Below are 16,670 nucleotides of genomic sequence, written 5' to 3' on the forward strand. Positions count from 1 at the left end.
AAATATTTCTGCACCCAGGCGTCTGTGACCCTAGGATCGGCCCTGCATCGGTGATCAGTGTCGTGTCACTGGTAGCTAAGCCCCCACACAGTTAGAATCACTCTCTAGGGCACACTTAACACTTCATCGCCCCCTAGTGGTTAACCCCTTCCCTGCCATTGTCATTTACAAAGTAATCAGTGCATTTTTATAGCACTGATCGCTGTATAAATGACAATGATTGCAAAATAGCATCAAAAGTGTCTGCTGCAATATCGCAGTCACGATAAAAAAATCGCAGATCGATGCCATTACTAGTAAAAAAAAAAATAATAATAAAAATGTCATAAAAACTATCCCCTATTTTGTAGACGCTATAACTTTTGCGCAAACCAATCAATATACGCTTATTGTGATTTTTTTTTTACCAAAAATATGTAGAATACATATCGACCCAAACTGAGGGAAAAAAAAAAAAATTATATTTTTTGGGATATTTTTTGGGATATTTATTATAGCAAAAAATATTGAATTTTTTTTAAAATTGTTGCTTTTTTTTATTTATGACGCCAAAAATAAAAACCGCAGAGGTAATGAAATATCAGCAAAAGAAAGCTCTATTTGTGGGGAAAAAAAGCATGTAAATTTTGTTGGGGATTTACGTCGCATGACCGCGCAATTGTCAATTAAAGCGATGCAGTGCCAAATCGCAAAAAGTGGCCCGCTCGTTTGGCAGCCAAATCCTCCTGAAGCGGTTAAATACTGAAGTTTCACAAATGTGCACAATTTTAAAGCATGACATGTTTAGTATCTATTTACCCAGTGCAATTTTTTTTTTTTTTTGCCAAAATTTGGGTATTTTATTGTCTTTGTGCGCATTGAAATTCATAAAAGTTTATTTATGCAGTAGTGTGTAAAATTGCATTCGAAAAACACCTGTGCAAATTCCGTGTGACATAAAAATTTGCAAAGTCCACCATTTTATTTTCTAGGGCCATATACAGTATACTGTTTAGGGGGTTCTGAGCAATTTTCTGGTAAAAATATGTTTTTTACTTGTAAACAAAAAGTGTCAGAAGAAGGCCTGATCTTAAATTGGATAATGGCTGACCAGGCCATTTATTTGCGATACAGCACTGCGTCGCTTTAACTGACAATTGCGCGGTCGTGCGACGTTGTACCCAAACAAAATTGAAGTCTGTTATATTCGCACAAATAGAGCTTTCTTTTGGTGGTGTTTGAACACCCCTGCGGTTTTAATTATTTGCGCTATATAAAAAAAATAACGACTATTTTGAAAAAAATACAATATTTTGTACTTGTACTTTGTACTCGCCATGCCTCTTACTAAATACCTTGGATGGTCTACATTCCAAAAAGGTAATTTGGGGGGTATTTGTACTGGCTTGTTAGGGTCTCAAGAAATTAGATAGGCCGTCAGTACATCAGGTGTGATCAATTTTAAATGATTGTCACCATAGCTTGTAGACTCTCTAACTTTTACAAAGACCAAATTATATACACTAATTTAGGTTATTTTTACCAAAAATGTAGCAGTATAAATTTTGGTCCAAATTTATGAAGAAAAACTACTTTTTTTCAAAATGTTCAGTCTTTTTTCATTTGTAGTGCAAAAAAAAAACAAAACAAAAAAAAACAGTGGTGATTAACCACTTCCTTACTGGGCACTTAAACCCCTTCCTGACCAGAGGACTTTTTGCGATTCGGCACTGCGTCGCTTTAACTGACAATTGCGCGGTCGTGCGACGTGGCTCCCAAACAAAATTAACGTCCTTTTTTCCCCACAAATAGAGCTTTCTTTTGGTGGTATTTGATCACCTCTGCGGTTTTTATTTTTTGCGCTATAAACAAAAATAGAGCGACAATTTTGAAAAAAAAAAACATTTTTTTTACTTGTTGCTATAATAAATAGCTCAATTTTTTTTTTACGTTTTTTTTTTATCCTCAGTCTAGGCCGATACGTATTCTACATATTTTTAGTAAAAAAAAAAAAAAAATCGCAATAAGCGACTGGTTTGCGCAAAAGTTATAGCGCCTACAAAATAAGGGACAGAATTATTATTATTTTATTTTTTTTTACTAGAAATGGCGGCGATCTGCGATTTTTATTGGGACTGCGACGTTATGGCGGACACATCGGACACATTTTTGGCGCCATTCACATTTATACTGCAATCAGTGCTATAAATATGCACTAATTACTATATAAATGTGATTGGCAGGGAAGGGGTTAACACTAGGGGGTGAGGAAGGGGTTAAATGTGTACCCTAATATTAGTGTTCTAACTGTGGGGGAAGGGGGGTGACTGGGGGAGGTGACCGATCTGTGTCTCTATGTACAAAAGACACAGATCCGTCTCCTCTCTCCCCTGACAGCACCGCTGTCTGCGAGAGCCGGGAATGAGAGATGATCTCATATGTAAACATATGAGATCATCTCTCATTGGCCGCACAGATCGCCTAGGAAACGGCCGCTCCGATTGGCCGTTCACGGCGATCTGTGACTGGCTGTGTCCAAGGGACACGGCCAGCACAGCAGTTCCCCGCTGCGCGCTCGGGAGGGCGCGCGGGGAACGTGCAAAGGGGCGGCCGTAAAAAGACGGCCTGTTAGAGATTGGGAGCCGCGCTGCGGCCGTACAAAGTCGTACGGCCGTCAGCAAGTGGTTAAATACTACCAAAAGACAGCTTTGATTTCTGTGAAACAATGATAAAAATGTCATATGGGGACAGTGTTGCATGGCTGAGTAATTATCATTGAATTATGAAAATTGGCCTGGGCAGTGGGCAGGAAGGGGGTGAAAGTACCCTGTATTGAGGTGGTTAAAGAATAATTCAAGGCATGGATTTCACAGTTGCATTGTACCATATATGTTGGGGGCACTCTAGTAGCTACTCCTACCCCAGTGATCTCCACTAGATTCCAGGTCCCATGCCAAAGGGCTGCGCTGCTACTTGGCTACCCGACACAGGTGCCACTCAAAATGCAAAGGCGACGTGGTGACATCAGAAAATGCTTTGCCATTTAGAAATGGAAATAGTTTGCTCAGGCCAGCTTGGCTCAAACAGGTAATATGAAACCTGGAATTCTACTTAACCATGGTAGCTGCAAATGTTTAATTAATTGTGTCGTTTGCTAAATGTGCACTTTTGAAAACTAAAAAAATAAAAATGGTTTTGGCAGTGAAAGCGTTAAAATTTAAGAGGAAGTTGAAATAAGATTTTATCATGAATTCAAGGGTTCTCCTTTTTGACAGGCTTATCCTCTTTAGACAAATTAAATGGATACATTTTAGTAGTTACTTAATTTTATAGTATATTATAAACCAAGCTGCATATTTCAGATTTTACTCAATACAATTTTTCTTACAGTTTGTTTTCTTTAGAAAGCAGTGATACCTGATTAGAAAAGCCAGTCCCATACCCATGCCAGTCTGTCTCCTACCAGCAGTGGCACTGCATCCATTATGGCGAACGGGTGACGCTGCCTCTCTTCAGCCACCCCCTTTGTGTATAATGGATAAATTCATGCATTGCATGAATCTATCCATGGCCACTGTAGTCAACCCCTATTCAGGCGTCTGAACACTTTTCGGACGCCGGGCGCCTGCATTGCAATGGTGTTTTTTTTTTTTTTTTTAAGCACCTGATTAGAGACATAGGGCCGGATTCAGAAAGCACTTACGCCGACTTATCTTCTGATACGCCGCGTAAGTGCACGGATGCACCGTCGTATCTCTGCGCCTGATTCTTGAAAAAAGATACGCCTGAATTTTGGCTCCATCCGACTGACGCAAGTCTCCTACGCCGTAGTATCTTGGACGCATATTTACGCTGGCCGCAAGGGGCGCTTCCATTGATTTACGCATCGAATATTTAAATGACCTAGATACGCCGATTCACGAACGTACTTGCGCCTGTCGCTGTAATCTACGCCGTTTACATAAGGCGTACGTCCGGCGTAAAGTTATTCCTCATATAGGAGGCGCAACCCATGCAAAGGTATGGACGTCGGAACAGCCGTCGTATTTTACGTTGTTTACGTAGAACTATGTGAATAGGGCTGGGCGTAGGTTACGTTCAGTGATTCGACGTATCTTAGGCGTTAGGTCCGACGTGATTCTGAGCATGCGCACTGGGAAGAGTCCACGGGACGTTCGTTCGTTCGGCCATTCATTTGCATGGGGTCACGGTTCATTTAAATGGATCACGCCCACTTCCTTCCTACTTTGAATTAGGCGGGCTTACGCCGGCCAATTTACATTACGCCGTCACAACGTTGGAAGCGAGTGCTTTGTGAATACTGTTCTTGCCTCACTGAGTTACGTCGGCGTAGCGCATATGAAATGCGCTACGCCGGTATAAAGATGCGCCGAGCTACGTGAATACGGCCCATAGGCTCTATTAGGGTTCAAAAAAAGTGACCTGCGAGTGCAAAGCATTGCGGGTGGTTACAGTGGCACTATTTGATGGGCACAGTGACAGCATTTGATGTGGCACTATTTGATGCGGCACAGTGGCAGCATTTGATGTGGTACTATTTGATGGGCACAGTGGCAGCCTTTGATGGGCACAGTGGCACTATTTGGGCACAGTGACAGCATTTGATGTGGCAGCATTTGATGGGCGCAGTGGCAGCAATTGATGGTCACAGTGGCTACATTTGATGGCACAGTGAGGCAGCAATTGATGTGTTTTTTTTCAGAATTTTTCAGTTTTTTTTTCCACCCCCCCCCCCCCCCCCCAAAAAAAATGTTAAGCACCAGCTGCCATTGCCTGCCAGTAACCTACCATTGCCAGCCTGTCCCCTGCCAGGACCATACCCCTGCCAGCCTGTCCCCTGCCAGGACCATACCCCTGCCAGCCTGTCCCCTACCAGTAACATACTTGCTTAATTGTCCCCTGCCAGTACCATACCCCTGCCGGCCTGTCCTCTACCAGTACCAAACCCCTGTTAGCCTAACCCCTGGCAGTACCATACCCCTGACAGCCTGTCCCCTACCAGTACCATACCCCTGCTAGCCTATACCCCCTGCCTTACCATTAACATATCTGCTACCTTGTCCTCTGCCAGTACCATTGCCCTGCCAGCCTGTCCCCTGCCAGTAACATACCCGCCACCTTGTCTCCTGCCAGTACCATACCCCTGCCATCCTAACCTCTGCTAGTACCATATCCTTGCCCTCAGTGTAGAAGCAGTGGTTTATCTGCAGAGTAGGGTTGCCACCTCATCCCTTTAAAACCAAACACATATGAATTGCACAGGTGCTAAGGCGACTTTAAAGCGGATGTGCCATTAAAAAAAAATGTTTAAAGCCAGCAGCTACAAATACTGCAGCTGCTGACTTTTAATATTAGGACACTTACCTGTCCTGGAGTCCAGCGCCGTCCGCAGAAGAGGACGAGCGATCGCTTGTCACTCTGCTGCTCCCCCGCCATCCTCAGTGAGGGAACCAGGAAGTGAAGCGCTCCGGCTTCACTACCCGGTTCCCTACGGCGCATGCGCGAGTTGCGCTGTGCCGCTGATTGGCTCCCGCTGTGCTCTGGGAGCCGAGTGTTCCCAGAGCACAACGGGGGGAGGACAGGAGGTGACGTTCTGCCCGCAGTCTGCCCGAGACTGTGTGGCCGGAAGTGGGTGCAAATACCTGTCCTCCCTGTCCTGCACCCCCCTCCCCCCTGAAAGGTTCCGATCAGCGTAAGTTCCACTTTAGGGTGGAGCTCCGCTTTAATGCAGATAAGGCACCAAGTGAGTTTAATTACCACCTTAATCAGCCACAGAACCTGTGTAATTAATATGTGTTCAGTTTTAAAGGTATGAGGTGGCAACCCTTACTGCAGAGGTCCAACACATCCCCTTCTGAGTCAAACCTATAGCTCTTCAACCAGCAATGCTCACTTCCCATGTGATTGGAGAGCTGTAGCTTTGACTCAAAAGGGGACATGTCAGAGCTCTGAAGAGAGATCACGGATTCAATATAGAGTAAGAGTTTTCTCTGAAGCATGCTGGCAGGGGACAGCCTTTTCTACTCAGGCTCTGGCTGCCAGCTAAAGAAACGAAACTTTAAGGGCCAGATTCACAGAAAAAGTACGCCGGAGTATCTGCTGATACACCGGCGTACTTTCAAATTTGCCGCGTCGTATCTTTAGTTTGAATTCTCAAACCAAGATACGACGGCTTCTGGCTTCGATCCGACAGGCGTACGGCTTCGTACGCCTTCGGATCGTTGGTGTAATACTTTGGCGCCCGCTGGGTGGAGTTCGCTTCGTTTTCCGCGTCGCGTATGCTAATTAGCTGTATATACGGCGATCCACGAAGGTGTCGCGCGGTCGTCGCATTCTCTTACGTCGTCGCTAGTCGGCTTTTCCCGGCGTAAAGTTACGGCTGCTATTTCGTGGCTTATATTTAGACTAGCCTTGTTAAAGTATGGCCGTCGTTCCCGCGTCGAATTTTAATTTTTTTTTTTTCGTGTAAGTCGTCCGTGAATAGGAACGTCGCCGTTCAAAAAATTACGTTGGTGCGACGTAATTTCGCGCAAAGCACGACGGGAAATTTCAAAACGGAGCATGCGCAGTACGTTCAGCGTGGGAACGCGCCTAATTTAAATGATACACGCCCCATTTGAATTAGGCGGGCTTGCGCCGGACGAATTTACGCTACGCCGCCGCAAGTTTACAGGCAAGTGCTTTGTGAATCAAGCACTTGCCCGTAAAACTTGCGGCGGTGTAACATAAATGCTATACGTTACGCCGCCGCAATTGTACATGAATCTGGCCCTAAGACTTTGCACGCCTTTTGTTTTGATGCAATGATTTTAACCGATTTGAACTCAAAGTTGAGTTGGGCTTTAAGATCAGTAAAATATTAAAGGAATTTTTTTTTAATATATATTCTAACTTCTTGCATTAACTAAACAATTGATAAAGAATCTAAAAAGGAACACTCAAAAACAGGATCTAATGGTCAGAACCCTCTTTCATGCTTGTGCAACATGGCCCCACAACTTCCCCATCTTTTTCCTCTTTTTGTCTTTTTGCAGAACATTTCCTAGACACATACAAACAGATGACATGGTGTGCTATCATGTGTATGTACTGCTTAAATAGGAGATTACTATTAATTATAAAAACAATATGTTGACTTACCGGAGCTGCTTCTGGGGGGTTGGTCTGACCTAAATAGAGATAAAGGCCATTATTAATATGAGACACTTTATACCCCTAATAACTAAACAGGTTCATAGCTGCGAGGCAGAAGTGATTATGTATCCAAATTTCTAGCTGCAAGTCCCGTCTGTACTAACAAAGAGCCCAATTCAGTACATGGATGTCTTATTTTAGCTATTTTAAAGCAACACTCTGGAAAATAATCTAGTCCAAATACATGAATTTTAGATGCATTTCTAAAAGAATTTAAAATCACATGACTAATTGAACAGAATAATAAACTTTTAATTCTTTTTTTTTTTTTTTTTTTTAAGAAAATGGAGAATGCCAGACCAAAACCAGATAAGAGTCCAAGATAATTAAAATTATATATATAAAAAAAAAAAAGCAAAGACATGTTTCGGGTGCAATACCACTCCCCCCCTTCATCGGGGCTTCAAGAACACACACAAAATATAGTCATACTGATGAAAAATTAAATCTTAACCCTTTCATGCCTAAGCCCATTTCTGACATTTGGGCCCGGATTCACAAAGGAGTTACGACGGCGTATCTCCAGATACGCCGTCGTAACTCTGAGTGTGAGGCGTCGCATCTCCGCGCCTGATTCATAGAATTAGATACGCCTCACAGTTGCCTAGATACGAGCGGTGTAAGTCTCCTACGCCGTCGTATCGTAGGGTGCATATTTACGCTGGCCGCTAGGGGCGCTTCCGTATATTTCCGCGTAGAATATGCAAATTAGCTAGCTACGCCGATTCACGAACGTACGTGAACCCGGCGTATCAAGATACGTCGTTTACGTAAGGCGTCGGACCGGCGTAAAGTTACCCCTCATAATGCAGGAGTAAGTCATGTTAGGTATGGACGTCGGAAACGTACGAACAGCATCGTATTTTACATCGTTTGTGTAAGTCGTCCGTGAATGGGGCTGGGCGTAGGTTACGTTCACGTCGCCTAAGCATTGAGCGGGCGTAATTTACTTTGAAAATTCGACGTGATACTGAGCATGCGCACGCATGTGCTGTTCGTTCGGCCATGCATCTACATGGGGTCCCGCTTAATTTAAATATAACACGCCCACGACATGCCTACTTTGAAATACGCGCGCTTACGCCAGCCTATTTACGCTACGCCGCCGTAACTTAGGACGCAAGTGCTTTGTGAATACTGCACTTGCCTCTCTAAGTTGCGGCGGTGTAGCGTAAATGAGATACGCTACGCCCGCACAAAGTTACGCTGCCCTACGTGAATCTGGGCCTTGGTGTTTAATGTTTGGGAGTAATTTTCTAGCTAAAAATATGGATTTGAACTTGTATATATATATATATTTTAGTATAGACCCTAGAGAATAAAATTGTGATTGCAATATTTCATGTCACACTGTATTTGCGCAGCGATCTTTCAAATGCAATCTTTTGGGAAAAAATATACTTTCATGAATTTAAAAAAATAAACTAAACAGTAAAGTTAGCACAATTTTTTTGTATAATGTGAAAGATGATGTTTTTTAAACATGTCATGCTTTGAAATGGCGCAGACTCGCGACTGTAACGGTTTAGGGGTTAACACCATTTACGATATTCCATTCCACCAACCCAAGACAGCTTATCCGACAATCCAGCAGACAGGACCCATTCCATTCCCCAGAATAACGAGACACAAGCTCTGTTCTTTGGTTCCAAACGAATGAACACTTTAATGGTAAATTCAGCTTGTTATATACAGTTAGAAACCAAATCTGGACAATTATTCTCACCTGCCACATAATACACATTCCTTTAGTAAACATAAGACTGTTGGTCTTACTGCAGGGAGGAGTTCTTCCCGTGAATTGATATAGGATGAGGTAGATAACATGGGGGGGAGAGGGGAACGTGACGAGTTATTTATATGAATAATAGTGTTGATGTAATTAAGAGAAACATAGGCGGTGTATGTGTGTTGGCCTCCTAGTTTGTTTACTGTTTTTTGTTTGTTTTATTTTGTTTATTTTTTTTCAATATGTATTTATTTGTTTTTGTTCCAAGTGTTGTAAACTAAAATAGAAGCAAATAAAAATTAAGTGAAAATGTTGTTCTCGTTAGTTACCCAATAAATATGAAAATGAACAGCAATACACTGAATAGATGACTAACCAGCAAACCTCAACTCCTCCTCCCTATTTTATGACGGACCTGTTTTTCTTCTGTTATTGCCAACTAAATAGAATTATCAGTTTAATAAAGTATGCCGCTATTTATAAAACTGGAGCTCAATTACAGAAAATTATTTCCTCCATGTTGCAATCTGGAAAAGCACTTAAAAGTGTACACAATGCCTCGAGGCTGCCATGAGAAAGTGCCAGATGGATGGCGCTAGTTCCCCGAACAAGGAGCAGTTGTACTAATTTCTGCAAAGTGGATCAACTTTGGTGCTTTCTACAATGTTCACATATGTCACTGGTCTCCAAACTGCAGCCCTGAGGCTGGATGTGGCCATGGGTGTCCGCTGAAATTTTTTCAGAGGGGGGCACTTCGGCAGCGGTGATACACAGTCGCATTTGACCCTTTCTTAAAATGCTAACGGGGGTTAAAAGCGCCCCCACTAGCGGCCAAATAGCGCAGCTAAAGCGCCACTTTTTAGTTGTGCTCTACCGATAACGCGGCCAGCTGGCAGTGTGAAATAGCTCTTGAGATAATTCAGCTACATCCATGCCCATATGAATATAGCCTAGAGAATGTACAGACCCCTCCATTCAGCACAGATGGAACACTCCTTCAGCACATACCCCCGCATTCTGCACAGACCCCCCCATTCAGCACAAATGGACCCCCCCATTCCGCACAGACCCCCCTCAGCACAGATGGACCCCCTTTACGTACATACCCCCCCTTCATCACAGATGGACCCCACATTCAGCACAAACCCCCCCTTCAGCACAGGCGGACCCCCCTCCCCCATCTCATTCAGTACCTCAGATCAGCCATCAGCGCGGCACAGGCACAGCAAGTTCCCTCCCCCTGTGTACACATAAACACCGGAGGGGGAGGCGGCTTCACTCTGTTCGCTTGCCTGTGTGACATCCGGGTCGAGACCGCTCAGACAGCCCGCAGCCGCTAGACTCTTCAACACCTTCTTGATTTTCCGGGGGGGGGGTCAATTGCCCCCCCTTGCCCTATGGAGCGCACACCCATGGATGTGGCCCTTTGCTTGCCTTTATCTGGCCCTTGAGGCATTATTCTTTCCATTGACGCCAACAATGGGGCATCATTTCTGCCACTGACATCAACAATGGTGCACTATTCCTTCCACTGACAACAAAAATGGGGGACTATTCCTTCCAACGACACCAACTATTTCTCCCCCTATTACCAAAGATTAAAATACCAGGCATTAAAATATTACTATGCAGTGCTAATCTGATGTTGAATATGACATATAAAGTCCATATAGTAGATAATGAGGAAACAGATGAAAGCCCTGCATCAGCTTCAGTGTGATGAATGATACAGGCAGCACCACAGTGTTTTCTACCCCAATCCTCAGCACCTGGCATCAGGTGAAACAGCTCACATCAAGGTTTCTATGAGCTGCAGATGCAGACTCCCAATTCATGCAAACGACATTGTGACCATATTATGCACACTCTGCTCCCAGATCACGTGAAGCTCAGCAAGGTAATAAACATGAAAAATCCCATAGTGAAGCATGTGTAGGAAGATTAAATTTCTTTATTTAGAAACCTTACAAACATCCAATAAAATCAGGCATCAAAAAACGGAATAGTCAAGATGGCCACAGCTTGTAGCCAGGGCCAGATTAAGAACATCATGGGCCTGGTGCTGAGGATTTTGGTGGGGCCTTTTAGGCTGCATTCACACCTCCGCGACAAGTAACGCCGCGTACGCCGCGTATTTTGCCGCGAATAGTGTAACTTTTTTTTTACAAATCCTTCCTATTGCTTTGTATGGCCGAACACCAATGCCGCCTGAAAAAAAGGGTCCGGGACTTTTTTTCATGCCGCAGGTGTACGGCGTCTATGAGATCGTGCGTTTTGTCGCGGAGGTGTGAATGGGGTGTAATAAATAATAAATAAATGCGTGGGAATGACATGAACGCAGCCCAGCCAAGGCAAGTGACCAAAGGCACAGAACCCAGAAGGAAGACCGGGTGAAGATGGAAGTGTCCAGGCCCCGCCTGATTCATCGCAGCACTGGAGGGCTCAGTCTGAAAATTGAAGTGTACACTAATGTGCTAATATGCTGTGCATACTTGTACATTGTGGCATAACCTACCCCAGGGCCTCTAAAAAGTAGTAATGTCAGGAAAGTTTACTACCGCTTTATTACCACAGGATCCCAGGAGCCCATCATGGGGCCCCCTACTGACCCGGTGGACGGTGGCCCTTGGGCAGTGCCTAAGTGCACAGTTGCCAACATTTAAAAAATATTTTCAGGGCCACTTTTTTATATAAGTGCTATATTTAGAGTAGCTGAGATCCCCGATGTTCCTCTATACATCATAGTAGTAATCACAAAATTAAATGAGTACTAATAATGGGGCAGAACAAATATGAGAACTGATATTTCCTTTAGTTGAACTAACAAAAGTGTGTCCATTCTAGAGCTGGTAACATTGAGGATATTCAGTATAATTTTAAAGAACTGTTTTTGTGGGTAAGCGACAAAGGGGATGAGTATGGACGGTATATAAGTGGGAAGTATGTGCAGGTGAGGGAGAGGAATGTGGAGGGTCTAACAGTGGGCACTATGTACAGGAGAGGAGTACAAAGGGTACGGAAAAAGTACTATGTACAGGAGAGGAGTGTGAAGGGTATGACAATAGGCAGTATGTACAGGAAGAGTGAGGGGGTATGACAGAGGGTAGTACGTACCAGAGAGAAGAGTGGAGGGTATGATGGGGCAGTATGTACAGGAGAGGAGTGTGGAGGGTATGACAGTGGGCAGTATGTACAGGAGAGGAATGTAGACGGTATGATAGTGGGCTCTATGTATAGGAGAGGAGTGTGGAGGGTATGACAGTGAACACTATGTATAGGAGAGGAGTGTGGAGGGTATGACAGTGGGCACTATGTATAGGAGAGGAGTGTGGAGGGTATGACAGTGAGCAGTATGTACAGGAGAGGAGTGTGGAGGGTGCGACAGTGGGCACTAAGTACAGGAGAGAAGTGTATGACAGCAGGCACTATGTACAGGAGAGGAGTGTGAAGGGTATGACAGTGGGCGCTATGTATAGGAGAGGAGTGTGGAGGGTATGACAGTGGGCACTATGTACAGGAGAGGAGTGTGTAGGGTATGACAGTGGGTACTATGTATAGGAGAGAAGTGTGGAGAGTATGACAGTGGGCACTATGTACAGGAGAGGAGTGTGGAGAGTATGACAGTGAGCACTATGTACAGGAGTGGAAGGATATTTAGGGACTGAGTAGTGGTTAAGCGGGTCATACATGGATTGAAATTACGCCAATTATGCAGAGACCAGCCATAGTCAATCTATGTATGGGCTAGCTGGTTTTACACAAGTCAATCTATTAATCAACTTGAGTACAACCAGCCTGTTTTTTTTTTTTCTTAAAACAATCAGTGCTGCCAGCTAAAGTTAGCAATACTGATCATTGTACGCACTGGCAGAACACAATAACACTGCAGGAGTGATTCCCCCATCCACAGGTCAGCAGGTGAGAGGGTGTGTGGGGACAGGCTGGGGAGAGATACTAGTCAGTGGCTGGGTAGGCACTGGTAGTATCAGAGCCAGATACACACAGGTTACATACGCCACGATCGTTAGAGCGAGAACAATAATTCTAGTACTAGACCTCCTCTGTAACTCTAAACATGTAACCTAAAAAAATGTAAAGCATCGCTTAGGATACCAAAAAAAATTGTGCTAACTTAACTAACTAACGTTTTTTTGGAAAAAAATGTTTCATTCATTAAAAAAACAATGTTTGAAAAATTGCTGCGCAAATACCGTGCTAGAGCTGCACAATTAATCGTTAAAAAAATCGTGATCTCGATTCAACCCCCCTGACGATCTTCAATGCAGAGTTTGCTGATTCTTTCATATAACAAGTAGAGAGACTTTCAGCTGTCAAAAGAAAATATCTGGGCAGTCTGCCAAGTTTTTAACAGGAAACATTGTAACTGACACTTCCTTCTTAGATCAAAGGGATACACTTCTGTGTGTAAATAACAAATCTGGGCAGTCTGCGAAGTTTGTAAACAAAATGAAACATTGTAACTAACTAACATTGTAACTAAATTTAACCACTTAAAGTCCAACACTTGTTTCTTAAGTTAGAAAGCAATATTATTTGCTAGAAAATTTCTTGGAACCGCCAAACATTATATATATTTTAGCAGAGACTCTAGGGAATACAATGGCTATTGCTGCAATATGTTATGTCACACTGCATTTTCCCACTTCAATGAATAATAAAAACCATAAAAACAAAACAGTGAAGTTAGCCCATTTTTTTTTTTTTTTTTTTTTTAATGTGAAAGATGATGTTACGCCGCAACAATTGTGAGAGAATCGTGATCTATCTTCTAAGCAAAAAAATTGCAATTCTCATTTTAGCCAGAATCGTGCAGCTATGTACCATGCAACATAAAAAGTGCAAAGACCACCATAGAGTAATTTTCTAGCAAAAAACAAATGGTGATTTTTACATGTAGTAGAGAAGTGTCAGAATTGGCCTGGGTGGCAAGGGGTTAATTACCATGAGTAATATACAAATAATTATTATAAGCCCTGTGACCCTATCAGTCTGCTGCAGTGTGTCAGCTTGTATTTATATTGGCCGCTCTGAATGTAGCTTCTGACAGGCTGTGCAAGCAGGCCCGTATCTCCGGAACCATAAATGATAGCCGTCCCATATTTTAACCAGGTGTGGGGTAGCTATTCCCATGCCTACCCCCAAATGTGGGGTTTCTGTGACCTCTGGTCATCGAGCTACAACCCCCCAAATTCGATCTTAGAAAAAAAAAATTCTTAAAAAAAAAAAAAATTGTTTTTTTTTTTTTTTTGGGCAAATGGGCCTATCTTGAGAAAGGGGCCTGGAGCTGCAGCTCCATCAGCCCCATTGTTAATCCGGCCCTGCTTGTAGCGTGCTTGCATCCTACGTCAAGTCCCCCCTAACGCATTTTTGTCTTCATATAGACATCTTTATGCAAATGAGCCATGCAAATGAGGCGTGACCCCATGAAAATGATGGGCCGAGCGCCACAGATATGTATAACCAACAGCGCATGCGCCGTCCCAGTGCGCATGTTCAGAATCACAGGGTTTGGTTCCAAACCCCTTATATCTACATCATGGATGATGGTACGCTCCCCTACAAGTATTAACTTTCATACCCTCAGAGGTTACACATCAATGCTCAGAATCACGTCGGAACTACTCCCTAAGATACGTCGGATCACTGCCTACGGCGTGAACGAAATCTACGCCTAGTCATATTCACGTCCTACGTAAAATACGTCGGCTTGTGTTCCCTGCTGCAGCCATTTGCATGGATGCTGCCGAGTTACACCTCCTTTATGGGGCATAACTTTACGCCGGACGTATGACTTTACGCGCACTGCGTCGGACGGACGGACGGACGTTCGTGAATCGGCATATCTCCCTCATTTGCATATGTGAATAGAAAATCAATGGGAGTGCCAAATACGTCCAGCGTAAATATGCGCCCACTCTACGCCTGCGTAGGCAATTTCCTTTGGTCGGATGAAGCCTATTTTCAGGCGTATCTTAGTTTCCGAGTCCGGCGCATAGATACGACGGCGCATATTTGCACTTACGCGGCGTATCTTTTTTTTTAAGTGTATTTTTGTGCGTGTACTCGAGAGCGGAGCCGGACTGCAGGAGTTGGGAGTAGGCAGGCCTCCCCCAGAGGCAATCTGCCACCTTTCTCCATGCCCCGGGTGGCAATGGCGGGTGTGTGAGGGGGTCCTCCCACATAGCCCGCCCTACCTGCTCCGCTTTGAAGCCCAACGGGGCAGAGGGACTCCCTATAAGGGAGTGAGAGGATTTGCCCGCTCAACCAGCCTTGTTAGTCCTTCGCCTCTCTTTTTAGAGACCGCATGGTCAAAGTGCGTGCATGTTAACCCAATTTCGAGTGCGTGTAAGTGTGGTGGTTTTTGTGGGAGGGGGTGGGGGTACTAAGCACAGGCTTACCTTGCATAGCACACCCACCGGGAGCCGGGCTGAGACCACCAAACTCAATTCACATGTAGCCGAGACCGGGATCCAAACCCCTAGCTGCAGAGATGAATGGCTTGTCAGCGCAGTGCCAATAGCGTTGAGCCACCGCAGCTCCCCTTACGCGGCGTATCTTGAGATACGTCGGTGCAAGTGCTTTGTGAATCCGGGCCTATGTGTTTGGTGCAGACATTCTTTTTTTGTTTACAAACTTTTATTGCAAAAGATAGAGAGCGGTACATAGTTGAATATATATGAAAAAACAGCATAATTACAAAAGTTGCGGTAAGTTCATATCAGAAACAGAAATATAATATGACACAGCAAAGCAATTGGGGTTAACAGGCTTCTTTTAGTGATGGAAAAAAACCATGGAGGATCTTGAAAGAATGGTGCAGACATTCTAAGGCCCCGTACACACGACTGGATCTATCTGCTGGGATTTATCCGCGGATCAGTTCCAGCGGATAGATCCGGTCGTGTGTAGGCCCGAGCGGACAATTTTCGGCGGATAAAAATCCAGCCGACGGATTCCCAGCGGATAAAAATTTTGTAGCTTGCTACAAAATCTATCCGCTGGAATCCAGTCCAGCGGACTGATCCGGTCGTCTGTACAGACTCACCGGATCAGTCCGTCCGCTCCCATCCCTCGCGTGCGCCGTAATGATTCGACGCATGCGTGGAAGTATTTACCGTCCAGCGTCGCGCACATCGCCGCGTCATCGTCGTGGCGATGGCGCGACACGTGACCGCGGATGTTTTCCGCACGGATTTTGATCCGATGGTGTGTACAAGCCATCGGATCAAAATCCGGAGGGGAAATGTCCGATGGAAACGGTCCGGCGGACCATTCCCATCGGATAACCCCTCGTCTGTACGAGGCCTTATGGACAACTCTTCAAGTTGAAACGAGCATACGGAACAGTAAGGCAACGGCAGGCCCAAATCTAAACCAGCAGCTCCTTAGGGGGTAGTGCTTCATATATTTGAAGACTCCAAAGTGATCCTGATATATTAGAGAAAGGTTTAAAACCTATTAATCAGAAAAAAAGAAAACCTTTGCTTGCAGTTTTATAAATAATCTCCTAACCAAGACGACCACAAACAGTGTAACTGAATAAAAATAGCTTTGCTACTATGAAAGAATAAATGGGATTCAAGTTTCTGCATGCCTGATCTACTTTGCAGCCTAGAAACCAGCGGCTATGTACAGACTGCATTATAAAGCCTTTTATAAAGACTTGGCTTCATTTTCTGCTCACTCTTCCTGATAAATTTTCAGGTCACACTCCCAGAAACATCAA

At 44.2% G+C, this 16,670-nt stretch overlaps 1 protein-coding gene across 2 annotated transcripts in view; it reads right to left on the reverse strand.

Moving 5' to 3' along the window:
* Positions 1-16,670, reverse strand: part of LOC120916461 (carcinoembryonic antigen-related cell adhesion molecule 1-like) — a 102,850-nt gene that overhangs the window by 13,337 nt on the left and 72,843 nt on the right. For both annotated transcript variants that reach the window (XM_040327438.1, XM_040327437.1), the window contains exon 7: positions 7,141-7,169. In XM_040327438.1, coding sequence (XP_040183372.1) covers positions 7,141-7,169 — 29 coding nt within the window. The remainder of the gene's footprint in view (positions 1-7,140; positions 7,170-16,670) is intronic.

Source organism: Rana temporaria, chromosome 10 (genome assembly GCF_905171775.1).
Source record: "Rana temporaria chromosome 10, aRanTem1.1, whole genome shotgun sequence".
In the NCBI taxonomy this organism is placed as follows: domain Eukaryota; kingdom Metazoa; phylum Chordata; class Amphibia; order Anura; family Ranidae; genus Rana; species Rana temporaria.